Genomic DNA, 13997 nt, shown 5'->3' on the forward strand with positions numbered 1-13997 from the left:
AGATAGATAGATATACACTAATATAATATAATATAATATAATATAATATAATATAATATGAAACATTCTCTCACTTTTTCCTTTGTTCAGGATGAAGTCTTTGTATGCTTGTGTAGTTTACCCTCTTTGGTTTTTTTTTATTCCTGGAATTGTGTTTAGATAAACTGTCAGCTCAGCACACTCGCATCCAGCTTCTCCTGAAATGCATGACATCCACACCTACATAAATAGGCTACCAGAGAAGATATGGCAACTCTACCAGAGAACCCGGCTGTCCAGTTGTTTACCGTCTCCCTTGGCTGCCCTGGGTGACTGTGGGAGAGAGAAGCGCCAGTCACAGCAGCACTAGAAGCTACTCGAGTCTTCTGGAATGGTGCCAGAATTGGACAAGCTCTCCAGATACCTGTGCCGTGTCCACGCCCTTCGCAAACACTAGCCCTGGACGACGTATAGGTTGCCAGATCCTATTTAGAAGCAGAACAAGGAAGGCAAACAGAGACCTGAGCTGGCGCTGCCGTCCTGAGAGAAGCACTGACCTGAACCGCCACCTCCCTAAACCGCGAAGAACCTCCCTGAAACCTCAGCCACTGAGACCCGCCCTGTCTGTGGAGGGCTCCGGTCAACCGGCCTCGGTATGGGAAGCGTAGAACTGCCACCTCACATGAGGGGAACTGAGGTGATGTCTCCGCTCCTGACCTTGATCACGGAGGAGGGACCTGGAGCAGTCTGTCTCCTGGGCTTCTCCACCCCCCCCCTCCCCTTTTAGTTCCTTCACTGTCTCCACTTACAGGTAAGGGAAGGGGCACAGTGCTGAGAAAACACCCAACTCACCGTTCAGCCCCAAAAAACTTTACTTGTTAAAGTTTAAATCTACAAATCTTACAACCCCCTACGCCCCCCCCCCCCCCCCCCGCCCTAATTAAAAATAAATAACATTACTAAACAAATTAAATAAACAAATTAAAAACAACAGCACAGATGAGTATATACACAAAAGTGAGTAAATGCATTATTGTACTATACTAATTCCCAACCTGACACAGTTTTTAGTGAGTAGTATTCATCCGTCCTTAATTCATCCTGTTTTTTTTTTTTTTTTTTTTTTTATTCGGAAATGTCCTGGTCTAGACGGGTCTTTGGCTCAGGATGTATGTCATAGAAGGCTTCCGTCAGATTACCCGGCCGTGGCATTCACGCCAGGGCTCAGTTCTGGAGTGGAAAAAGCAGCTACGAGCAGCAAATTTATCTGGAAGGGGATTAGGATTACCATCTCACTGCTCCAGTTCCATTTTGGGGAACGATACGGTTGATATGGCTTTTTCGACTGGGAAAGTCAAAACACACTCGCCGTCCAAAGTCTATATTTGGAACCGCACTCGTGCTGAACCTCTTGCAGCCAGGATTCTTAAAACCCCCGTAATCAGTCCAAGGTGTCTGAACTTGCTGTTGTGGACGCTGTTGTGACTGGATGTTAGAAGTCAGAACCTGCTAATCTTTTCTGTGAATCACATCGAGCCGTTTTGAAGTCTATCCCCCTTTGACACACTTTACACCTGTCTAGACGTGTATGAGTCAAGGTACGCTTTTAACAAGATAGCCTCAAAATAACACGGCCGCACAGAAGATCTCTGCTAGTTATCCGTCGGGGCCAGACTCTGGACTAACAAGCAGGGAACTGAGAGAAACAATTTATTTTTGTCCTCCTGTTGTAGAAGTTCAAGACTCCGTCAAACTACACAGACATGTTGTCTGACAAAGTAAAACAAATTGATCACAGTATAGAAAATCACTGCACTACACTGCACAGAAAATATGCAATAACAATAACAGCAACTATAACAGTACGCCGTAGTAGCAATGCTAGACATCCAGAGATGCCCGTGACAGCGAAGCTTGATGAAAAGTTTCTTGATGAGGCTTGATGAGTTCGTCCTGTTTGTTTCGCGGGGCAAACGACGTCCACTTGGTGAGAACAGAAAACAAGCACAGCCCTCTAAATTACATAACCGCGCACAGCAGAACAGCCGGCAAAGCCCGGGGGCGTGTTACATAGGGGAACTCGTGATGCGGAGGACAGTACTCAGTAGAAAGGGGGGCCTATCTGACAACAGGGAAAGCTTAAACAAAGGACCTCATTATTTCTTCTTTCACATCTCTGAAGAACAACTGTGTTCCCTCGTTCTCACACAAGTCAGGGAACAGCTTATGGGATGCCATCCACCAGAACTTTTCATGTTTACGAGCCCCATGTTGAGGTGGATGATAAGGGACTCCTTGATGGGACGGACATAAGAGCGAGGCCACAAACCAGTCAGCTGAAAGGGTGGCAAACCCCTGCTATTAATAGCGACGAGCGTCTTTGTCTGAAACCAAGTCTATCTGTGGGGCACAGATTTGAACTTCGGTGTTTGCTTACGCGGGGTCGGTCTTGACCCGTTTTAAGGCTCCGTTGACATAGCGGTGGTGATATCCACTGAAGTGATATCGGGAAGATCATTTAAACAGAGTGATGAGGTTTATTGTGGGTGAGTGAGTGTGTGGGCCCGTGCAGCCCTGCTCACCCAGGACCTACACGCTCCTGCTCTCACTGGATCCCTTATCATCTCTCAGGGTGCTGATAACTCGTGTGTCTGAGCAAGAGATGACAAATCCCTCCCTCTTTGTTGTCAAACACAATGAAATTCAGTTTTCTTCAATGCTCTCTCTCTCTCTCTCTCTCTCTCTCTGTGTAGGAGATAAAGTAACTCAACAAACACGTCCCCCACTGTTTAAAGCTTTGGATAACAACAACACGACTGCATTCTCTAACCTCTTTGGCAATGTCAGTAATTTGACCTTTTATATGTTATAACAGAGAGAAAGAGAGAATTCTGGAAAATTTCAAAGCACCGAGTTTACAAAATGAAACAAAAGAATAAAAATGCTTACTTTCAGTGAATATCTAAAATCTACCGCTCTCAATTCCAAATCAATACTGAGGCCATTCTAAAGGCAAGCAGGAGGGAGAGCAGGAATGAATCCATGGGGAAGACAAGGCTTAGATCATTGTGCAAATGAATCACTAACTACAGCAAGGTATTGACATTATCATCAGCCCTGAAATGTGAGTGCTACTCACATCTGTTTGACTGAAAACAGTGTGAGCTGGACACTGCAGGGCATAACCACCGCAGCTTGAAGGAGTGAGAATTTTCCGACTGTTGTTTGGCGTGTGGATAAAGTGAATCCCCAGTGGACCTGTCTTAGAGATAACAGGATTCGAAAGAGGTTTTCAATCACTCCTGCTTCCCTCCTTATTTCCCCCTTTGCATATAGACACCATGCTTTCAAAAGCACTTCTTGACTAAGTACATTAGATAACCTCAGATTATCATATGCAGAGGAATGGGACCAGTGTCTATGTGAGGTTTTTTTCTCCCCACCAAAACAGGGATATGCAAAGAAGAAAAGTGTCAATAGATCAAATTATCATATGACCTCAGTATGTGATAAACAGTACATGCTATTACTGAATTTGCAAATAAACTATTTAAGTAATAAACTGAAAACTAGAAAAAGAAAGAGAGAGAGAGAGAGAGAGAGAGAGAGAGAGAGAGCGAGAGAGAGAGAGAACATTAATACTGTGAAGCAACCTTTATGACTTGGTTCCCTGCATTGTTGTATTCGAACCTTGGGGGGAGCTTGAAGGGCAAGTGTGGAAAACACACAAGGGGGTAAAATATTCTGTGCTGCTTATGACTTTGATGCTGTATGTAGGTTAGGAGATGTCCTGCTGCTTTCTTATGCACCAGCAGTGAAATGGAAGGGGAGGCATGCATGAGTGTGTGTGTGTGTGTGTGTGCACGTGCGCATATGTGTGTGTGTGTGTGTGTGTGTGTGAAGGGGGCGGGGCAGGACAGAGGTGAAAGGGGTGGCGTGTACCGTGAAATGAAAGTAAACAGCCCAGACTAACAGAACTAACAGCATATCAGAGATGTATCCAAAGACTAGATGAGAGTCAGACACTGGTTTGATTGTTTCACAGAGAATAATAGATCAAAGGCATGTGGAACTACAAGCATGAACCCAAAAACAAAAAAAAAAATATGCATGCAATGTGAAGCTTCCAGTTATACCCGCCGTGTTCTTTAAATAGATCCCATTTTAGGCAAGATTAACAGCAAGACGTGATTACAATTGAATTTCATCATGATCAGAGATCCATTTTGTGTAATCTCATCAACAAATTGCCTGTTAGTCTTCTCCTTTCTCTGCCTTTAATTGATTGAGAAAATTATGGCGCAGTTGCGTCTAAGCACGTTTGTATCATTTTAAATTACCCCATTAAGATCGAATGACATTGCGGCAGAAAGAGAAAATTAGAAGCATTAACAAGATTTAATTCCTAATTATCGGGAACAGTTCAGTAATAGACATCCCAGAATAAACGCTTAGATCACAGGGTTCTGTTGCTTGGGCGACAAACATAAACAGAAAGGGTAAACAGAGCCTGTGTCCTGTTGTACTGGTTCTATGACATCATCACACTGACAACCTCACAACCTCAGTGTTGAACTGTATAAAATCAGGCAGGCAGTGGAGTGGCCACCCAGAAGGCTAGAGTGCCTAATGAGGTCAGTTGGTCCTCTCTCCTGGTCTCTCTCTCTCTCTCCTTCTTTGTACTTTTACAAAGTCAAGCTCTCTGTCCTTCTTGCTGTCATATCCTGTGCTTGCTTCAGTAGCCTCAAACCAGCAGATGGTAATATTATGCATGAGTCACTATTGTTAAGTGCATGTCTCAGGGGGCCTGTATTGTCTTGGAAGGTCTTTAATTATCACAAAAAAAGGGCCAGAAGAAATAAGATGATATGATAGACAAGCTAAAAAAAAGAAAAAACAGAGGAGACTCATTTGTGAAAGCCCAGGAGGAGATATGGTAAGTACAGTGTATGTGTTCTGTGGTGTAAAATCTGCATAGGTCAACACTATGTATAATGACAACAGCTGCATACATTCCATTTGCCATTAGCACGGTGCTAGCGACACCTTCAGTCCTTAGTAGTGAGAAAAAGGGACCTGTCTTCTCTGTTAAACACATAGGAGAGAGCACCCCCTACTGGTGCAAGAACACACATTACAGATAGACACAAACTTCAAGCTCACAGAATTTCCCTTTCAAACCAAATACAATGTTGCAAAACCTGCGACCTCCCCATTCTGAGCTGACCCCTCCTACCCTGTCCCCCCAACACTGATCTAATAAATCCATTCTGTTTCAGCTTGTGCAGTACAAACGGGTCGTTTATTGAATCAGGATGTTAACTGAATAGCCATGGCCCGTGTATGTGTGTGTGTATGCGTGTGTATGTGTGTGTGTGTCTGTGTGTATGTGTGTGTGCGCGCGCGTGCGTGCGTGTATGTGTATGTGTGTGTGTGTGTGTGTTTTAACACGTCAGTCTCTTTTGGCCAAGCCGTCTCTGCTCATTTCGGGAAAGGTCACACTGCTCCCTGAGGGAGTGTAAAAGTGACTAATATGAGTGACAAATTTCACCGAAGCCTGACATGAATCACGAACTGCTTTAAACGGACAAAAAAGTATCTCTTCGTTGAAATATCATACTTAAAACTGTATTTTTGATCCATTTCGATCCAAAGCCTGCCAAACAGATTTCGGTGTGCAATACTGAATAGCAGAGCGTCGGTTGTTCTGTTCTGCCCTGCTCGTGGGCTGGTCTCAGGGACTCAGGTGCTGCTGTGTCTGGCTAATTAATCAAAGTGGAGATGAGAGGGAGGGACTGTCAATAAAACAGTCAGGAACTGCACACAGCATCTCTCCTTTTTGAGTTCTTCAACAACATATGGCTGCTAAAAACAAAACACAAAAATCCTAAAACCAAGCTTACCTTGTGACGTCATGGCTTTTATGATGACTTAAGATACGGTTCAGTTTTCTTTGTGGCAAGCATAAAGAATGGATGATCAGTTAGTGTGTAAAGACAGCTGGGGATATGACATATGAGGATCTGACTGGCAAAAATGCATGCCTGCACACACACAAACACACACACACACACACACACAAACACACACAAACACACACAGAAACATTCATAATCACAACCAATAGAAAAAAAAAAACAGCAACAACAACAGAAAGCTTTCATGATGGGCCTGTTGCCATGGCATTAAGCGGCTCCTTGAGTCGCCATGGCAACGGATAAATAAGGAGCAGCTGATACCTTCATGTGTCAAAACGTTGTGATAGAGCAGTTAACAGCAGTGGTAGCAAAACAAGTCATTAGGATTAATCACACTACGCATTTTTCTCAAGTGCTCTTACATCCTCAGTGCTTTTAAATATCACATGCTAAATAACCGGACCAGTCAAAGGGTCACACGCGCGCTGATGTTATGCTACAGGCAGACTATTTAATGGTTACAGATCAGTTTGGCAGAGATCAGCAGGGTGCTAATCACTCTCCGCTCTCCGCTCATTGATCGGCTGTGCACACAAACTAATCTATCGGATGTGTGACTTGCTAATTCACTTACATAACAAGTCTATTGGACTGGGAACACTAAGCAGCACATTTAAAGTCTGGCAATGTGGACAAACAAGGAAAAAAGAGAAAAATGTTGGAAAAGCACAACTGGAAATTTAATGTATCTATGTCATCTATAGATACATATTTGACCTTTTTTTAAACTGTATTTTTATGTGAAACGATGAAATAATATTCCCAGTATAAGAGGACCAATACCAGAAACCTGCAGTAGTTAAGAGAGATAAATGACAGTTGATAAAAAATATTTATATATAAATTTAAATATATATTTATATATATAATATATATTTACAAGTGATTTTTACATGTTATTTTCTTACTGAATTTTCTGAGACTTTTATTGTATGTATTTTGTAAAAACACTTTTGATCTGAATTTGGACAAGGGGGCAAATTGTCATTTACCTAAAATTATGCCGCCCTCTAGTGGCTCTACAGATAGAAACAGATCTACTCTTCTCTAGTGAAACAAATCCGAGGAGGGGAAAAGCTAAAGGACAACGTGACAAAGGACAAAATGGTGAAAGGCAAAATATAACATATTACATCTTACTTGACAGATAGATAGATAGATAGATAGATAGATAGATAGATAGATAGATAGATAGAGCTTACTATGAATTTCCGCTATACCTCATGAAATAGGGTATAACAGCGCCAATCTTGAGTAGTCGTATAAATAGACCTCGATGTTCTGTTTCTGATATAGTCAACAAATCAAGAGAAGTTTGACTTTTACTTTTGGTATTTTTCCTCCAAATGGGTCACTTCTGAATGGTCAAGACTGCTCTGATGACCTGAACTGTCAACAACTTAAAATACCATGCTCTCTCCTACCAAGACTACAAAGCACAGAGTAAGCTATCATCCCATTTACATATCTCACAAACAAAACAAAACAAAACAAAATTGAAAAAAAAAACAAAACATGTTTGATGAACCGAATATGTGCTTCGTTGTATGAACAATTTTGATTTTATTTCAATAAGCCTATGTTGACGCTTTTTAATGTCTGCTGTGGAGACTGACTGAATGCTATGACGTCAGATCCAGACTAACTATAGACCTGTTATAACCCAGCACATAAACAGTGGTGTGGTACTTTGTCATAGCCTATTCTTCATACGGTCTACCAAATCACGAGTTGCTAGATGTTTCATCAAAACAAAGAAATGCTGTTTGCGCCAGCGTAGTCTGGTCTTCTCTCATATCCTCATTGCACAGCAGCGTGACAATTTCTGGATGACGGAACTGTCACTGGGGTAGCAAAGCGTCGTGACAGAGCGGCTCCTTTAACAGTGCTCTCACTGACTTGTTTATCGGTCCTCGGTTGCCACCCTTGTGCGCGTGTCGCTGTCCTCCGCCAATTCCGATCTCTTGAGTGTCTGACAGCCGGTGGGCGAGTCGGGGTGTGTCTGTGAGAAAAGCGTACAGTTCAGACACACAGGCACACCTATAACATACACCCTCAAGAAATAAAATGCAGGAATATCGGAAATTGACACGAATCAGACTATAATTTGACACTTGTTCGTCGCTCTTCTAAGACTGACTGGAACCATGAAGAAACACCCGAGCCCTGCCAAGGTACCGGTTGAAGTCACTGTGCCAGACAGCGAGGCTACTGTGCAACAACTCAACGAGCTATTGTCAAACGGCAGCGGGTTCTACAGTTTACCAGCACAACATTTCAACGAGGTGTATCCGAGAATTTACATCGGGAACGCGTAAGTTATTTTATTTAAGCGACTCCCAGTCGTATAATCCCCCGCCCCGCTTTAAAATACTCTAATATTTGTTAACAGATGGCACTGACAGGTATCAGCTGACAAATGCATAGTCTCATTCGAACACGACACTTATCCTAAACAGGGTGGTTGACTGTGCTGGGATGGATAAAACCTCATTCAAAAGATGGTGTGAACGTCACCCACGTCGCTATCAAAGACGGCTGGTTTAAGAGATACACTATAAAGTTAAATTAATCACCCAAATTTGATTGCAGTTCATATTTTTCCACGGCAGCTATCTCGCGTTCCAAATCAGAATTTGGTTTTATACACAAAGAACTATGATTAAATGTTAATTTCGTCACCTCTCCAGTTACGAACAGCATTAATCATGAGATTAGTGTAACGCGCGACGAAATCTTCATAGAACATTTTAAGAAATCAGGAGAATTTCAGACAGATAGTTTTTGCACATCAGAGCGACTGTATCAGGCTGACTGAAACAACGGGCTGGCAACCATTGTTTGTTATCGGTGCCATCTCTGTGTTATCTCACTGAGATCATCCGTTGCTTTTCTCAGTCAGAACATCTATTATCACGTGTTGTTTATTCTCAAACAGTTTTCTGTAGAAATCACAGACGTGTTAAACATACTACCGAGAGCATGAGAGCCGCCGACAAGTTGCAATCCAAATGTTGTTGTCGGGAAACGACGTCTGGGGTATGGGCTGCCCTTGCGTAGGCTATTGATTACGATATCTTTAGCCAACCAAAGCCAAAGCCTGAGATACGGAGATGCAAACGGTTCTAAATTAAGCTTGATTGATTATTGCATCAGGTTTCACAAAAAGATGGATTCAGAACAGGGATTCCTACAGTGAGAAGAAAAGCTATGTTCAGGCTATGGGAGAAATTGAGAATAGATGTTCTCCTAGAGATAGCATTAACATTATATTTGCCAGTTGTGACGACATTTTTGACAGCTAGTTTAATATACCACAAAGAAATGCTATTTGGATTGTCATTTTATACTATTTAATTTGCATTTTTTTCCCTTTTAATTAATCCCTCCCCAACACAGCTACAGTGTAGCCTACAGTCTATACACAGAAATGAACATCTGTCTAATAGTTTTCACTGTTAGATGGTGCCATCCAACGACAGAAGATTAGTCAAGAGGAGTGACCACAGTGCACATTATCTTTGTACAACAACAAAATCAATTACAGTATAGAGCCAAGTCTCATACCGCTATACGGCCAAGTCTCATACCGCTATACGGCCAAGTTTCATACAGCTATACAGCCAAGTTTCATACTGCTATACGGCCAAGTCTCATACCGCTATACGGCCAAGTTTCATACCGCTATACGGCCAAGTTTCATACCGCTATACGGCCAAGTCTCATACCGCTATATGGCCAAGTTTCATACCGCTATACGGCCAAGTCTCATACCGCTATACGGCCAAGTTTCATACCGCTATACGGCCAAGTCTCATACCGCTATACGGCCAAGTTTCATACTGATATACGGCCAAGTCTGCTCATACACAAGAAGCTGTTTGATACCCTGTTAAGAATTTAAGTTTGGCCCATTGTAGATATTGATATAATAGTGATAACACACACACACACACACACACACACACACACACATACACACATATACAGTATATGTGTGTGTATGTGTGTGTGGGATACATATACATATACACATATGCCTACACACACACACACACACACACACACACATATATATATATGAAGAGAGAGAGAGAGAGAGAGAGAGAGAGAGACATAATCATGTGATCACGTATTACATATTATACTATTATTATGGTACATTCTGATAATGCTCAGAGCAACGTGTGGAATATAAGAGAAAAATTAATGTGTAATTACACAGATAATTAGTGTTAATTTACAGTTATGTGGTGTTAGTTCTGACGCCTTTGTTCCATTGTACTCCTCCTGAACATTTTTTATTTTCAGTAACAGACCTGATAATTAGAAAATTTGATGAGTTCTTGTGTGTATGAGCACATGGCACATGTACATGTTTAACAACACAGAATCTGAAAGTTCAGCAGCAGTCGTTACTGTGTTGGCTGTGTAGAGTTCGCTGAGCCGTTTTGGAATTACTAAATTATGAGGGAATAATGGTTCAGTTTTTGAATTGTGTCACTTTTCAAGGGGCTTACTGTTATATAACAGTAAATGCACTTTAGGTCTCTGGAGCTATTGCTCTCTCCTAAATCATAGTGTGTAGGAGCTGCACTTTGCTGGAGCAGGATGGGCAGCTCTCTGTTCATGGCAGTGTTTTCTTCTCTGTGGGAATACTATTAATAATGTATGTGTAGGGACTGCAGAGAGCGGGACAGGAAAAGCAAGACAGGGCAGGTGAGCCAGGAGCGAAGTATTCACACACACACACACACACACACACACACACACACACGCACGCACGCACACAGATACACACACTCTAACCACCCCCACACACACATACACGCATACATGGACAACCATTTATATATACACACGTACACACACACACACACACATGCACCCAAACGTGCAGGTCTGTACACAAACACACACACACACATACAGGCAGGGGTTGTGTGTGAGAGAAATATGACTACCATCAGCTCTGTATTGACACACTCTCACTGGGTGGAGGATATAGCTTGAGTTATGGATCATGGGGAATGAGTCTACACGCAGGCTACGCATCTCTTCATCACTGTTTTAGGAACCATGGCTGAAGGCAGACACTTGGACAGATGGGGTTCCAGATCTGTCAGCCCTAAAGCAGAGGGGTAACAGACTTGATACCTCTCTCTCTCGGGTCGTCTGAGCTTTGGAGCCCAAAGAGACATGAGTGACGTCAAACGTGACATTTTTAAAGGCAAGGTCTTAACAGTTGACCGGTAAACACAGTGAAAGAACTGTGTACTGAAAGATTAGTCTGTTTAATCTTTTACTTTATTTAACCTTAAATTATCCACAGCTGGTTAAGAAAACATTTGCCTTCCCAATGGTTATCCGACAAGATGTGATATTCAGTTTGGTGGTAAAACCAAAGAAATTAGAAGGAGGGAAAGAGAAAGAGTAGGACTGTCACATCACAATAAACAAAATGATTTATTAAACGCGACATCAGTTAGAATTATGGTGTCAGAAGAGAAAAAGAGTAAGTAGAGTTTCAGTGTTGATTATGAAGTTACAGAAAGGAGAGAGGTCTCTGATTGTATAACGTTATTCAGTAATGCAGGAACATGTGTCAGTGAAAATGCCCACGTTGAAGTCTGAAAACAGAAACAGACGTAGAAAGCTTCAGGGCTTTTATAGCTTGTGACAGTTGTTGGCTACAGAAAACTGAAGTGAGAAGTGATTTATTTATGTACGTTTTTCTGGAGACTCTTAAAGCGAATGTCACTGGTAGAAGGTTAGTCCTAGTGTGGTTATAATAATAATAATAATTATTATTATTATTACATCTCAGTGAACAGGTATGATCAAGTGCCAGCTGACACTGTCATCTCTGAATTTCCAGTGTAACGACTGTTTCTCTCCATCAATGTATCTACATTCTGAAAGAAGAGAGAAAGATCTATCTATCTATCTATCTATCTATCTATCTATCTATCTATCTATCTATCTATCTATCTATCTATCTATCTATCTATCTGTCTGTCTGTCTGTCTGTCTGTCTATCCGTCTGTCTGTCTGTCTGTCTGTCTATCTATCTGTCTGTCTGTCTGTCCGTCTGTCTGTCTGTCTGTCTGTCTATCTATCTATCTGATAAAGCAGAGAATGAGGAAAAGGAACATGGAAGGAAAAAATAGAAGGTGTGTGCGTGCGTGTGCGTGTGCGTGTGTGTGTGTGTGTGTGAGAGAGAGGGGGAGAGAGAGAGAGAGAGGGTGGGGGGGGAAGCAAATGAAGATTGAAGAGTGTGCGCAAAGACAGAGCTCTCCCTTGTGTTCTATCTCCTATACTCTTTTTTCTTCTTCTTCTTTCTCTTTCTCTCTCTCTCTCTGTGGAGTTGAGGACCTATTTCAGGCACTGTGCTGGATGCCTATGGCTCTTTGTATGCCTCTGGGCTGCAGCCAAGATCTCCTTGGTGTGTCTGTGCTGGATTAGACCACTGCTGTCCCAGGGGGTCAGCTAACATAGACCGACATCTCTACTGTCTAAAAGCGACTCCACACAATTTATTCCCATCAAGCTCTAGCCAGGCATGGCAGAGAAAGACCAAACGGACAGAGAAAGAGTGGGAGGGTAGTGCGGTGGATAACTTCAGCTTGACTTCGTCTGATGGATGGGTGTACACCCATATCTGAAAGGGCTTGACTAGAGATTGACAAGAGATTGACTTAACACCCTGGATTGGATACAAAATCCAAATTTGTGTGCAACATGAGGGAGAAAACACTGTAAATTATGGTGCTACATTGTAAGGTCCCCTTAATGAAGAGAAGCTGTTGAGGAAATAGTATTCATTTCTCAAACTGTTTAGATTACGTTACGGCCAAGATTATAATCATTAAATGGACAGTTGTGAGAATAATTATTGTTCCTTTGGTGCAAGTGTGAAGTATTTGTTTTCCCTCATGAATTTGTTTTTCTGTGGGCTTGAGTATGGACCAAAACTGAAGGCTTGCCTAAGCATTTCCAGGAAAAAAAAAAAACTTTAAAGACATTTTTTCTTCAAACCTTTTGGCTTGGAAACGACCCGTTCCCTAATGGTCTGGAGACTGCTTGTTTGAGGTTAATTTCATTAGCTGTTTTTTTTTTTTAATATAAATTTCCCAGGAGTCATCAGTGCTCAGGTGAGACTCACATGTCATTTTCTCCATCGTTCCCCAGGTTTGTGGCCCAGAACGTGATGCGTTTGCAGCGACTCGGGGTCACACACGTACTCAACGTCGCCGAGGGCAACTCCTTCATGCACGTGAACACCAACGCAGACTTTTACGCAGGAACCGGCATCACTTACCACGGCATAAACGCCAACGACACGGAGCAGTTCAACATCAGTGCCTTCTTTGAGGAGGGTGCAGACTTCATCGACAAGGCCCTTGCATACAAAGACGGGAAAGGTACGCCAAAGACCTTTCTTTTCCGTCCTGGTTTTGATGAAGTGAAGCTTCTAGAGTCACATCAGACCATCTGCAGTATTATAATAAAACTTACACCTTTGGGTCCACCAGATGTTTAGACTTTTAGATCATTTCGATCTGCTGCGAATCCTGCTATGTTTTTCCGTCACCTCGTAGTCAGAGGCTGATTTTTCACAGTACTCTTTGGTCAACAAGAGACCGCAGTATGTTGGCACAAATGAAAACCAGCAAGAACCAAAAAACCCCCCAAAAAAACCCCAGTCTACTAAGAGCATCTGTTGTACCCTGCATGGAACCGACTGTCACTACACATTAAGATATTAAGATATTATCAGTATGACCCAAAAAAAACAACCCCCCCCCCCCAAAAAAAACCCCATGTCTTTTAAAATCTACAAAGAAGGACATGAGTTTGTTTAGTTGGACCAAAATTATTTGTTCTGGATTGAGTTGAAATTCTACTGCTCCAGCGTTTGTGTTTGATGCCACTGAAATGTGGAACATATTGTTACCATGGAGTTATATGGTCCCTCCCTTGGCTTTTCTTCTTTAACCAAAACAGACTAGACAGACCACATTTTTTACATAATTGTTG

The 13997-nt window shown here is 42.2% G+C and overlaps 1 protein-coding gene across 1 annotated transcript in view; it reads left to right on the forward strand.

Annotated features, from left to right (window-relative positions):
* Positions 1 to 8104: 8104 nt before the first annotated feature.
* dusp3a (dual specificity phosphatase 3a) overlaps positions 8105 to 13997 on the forward strand; it is a 7299-nt gene continuing 1406 nt past the window's right edge. Inside the window, exons 1-2 of the mRNA XM_030775942.1 lie at positions 8105 to 8271; positions 13149 to 13381. Of these exons, the coding sequence (XP_030631802.1) occupies positions 8105 to 8271; positions 13149 to 13381 (400 nt within the window). The remainder of the gene's footprint in view (positions 8272 to 13148; positions 13382 to 13997) is intronic.

The sequence above is a fragment of the Chanos chanos genome, chromosome 5, assembly GCF_902362185.1.
Source record: "Chanos chanos chromosome 5, fChaCha1.1, whole genome shotgun sequence".
Lineage (NCBI taxonomy): Eukaryota > Metazoa > Chordata > Actinopteri > Gonorynchiformes > Chanidae > Chanos > Chanos chanos.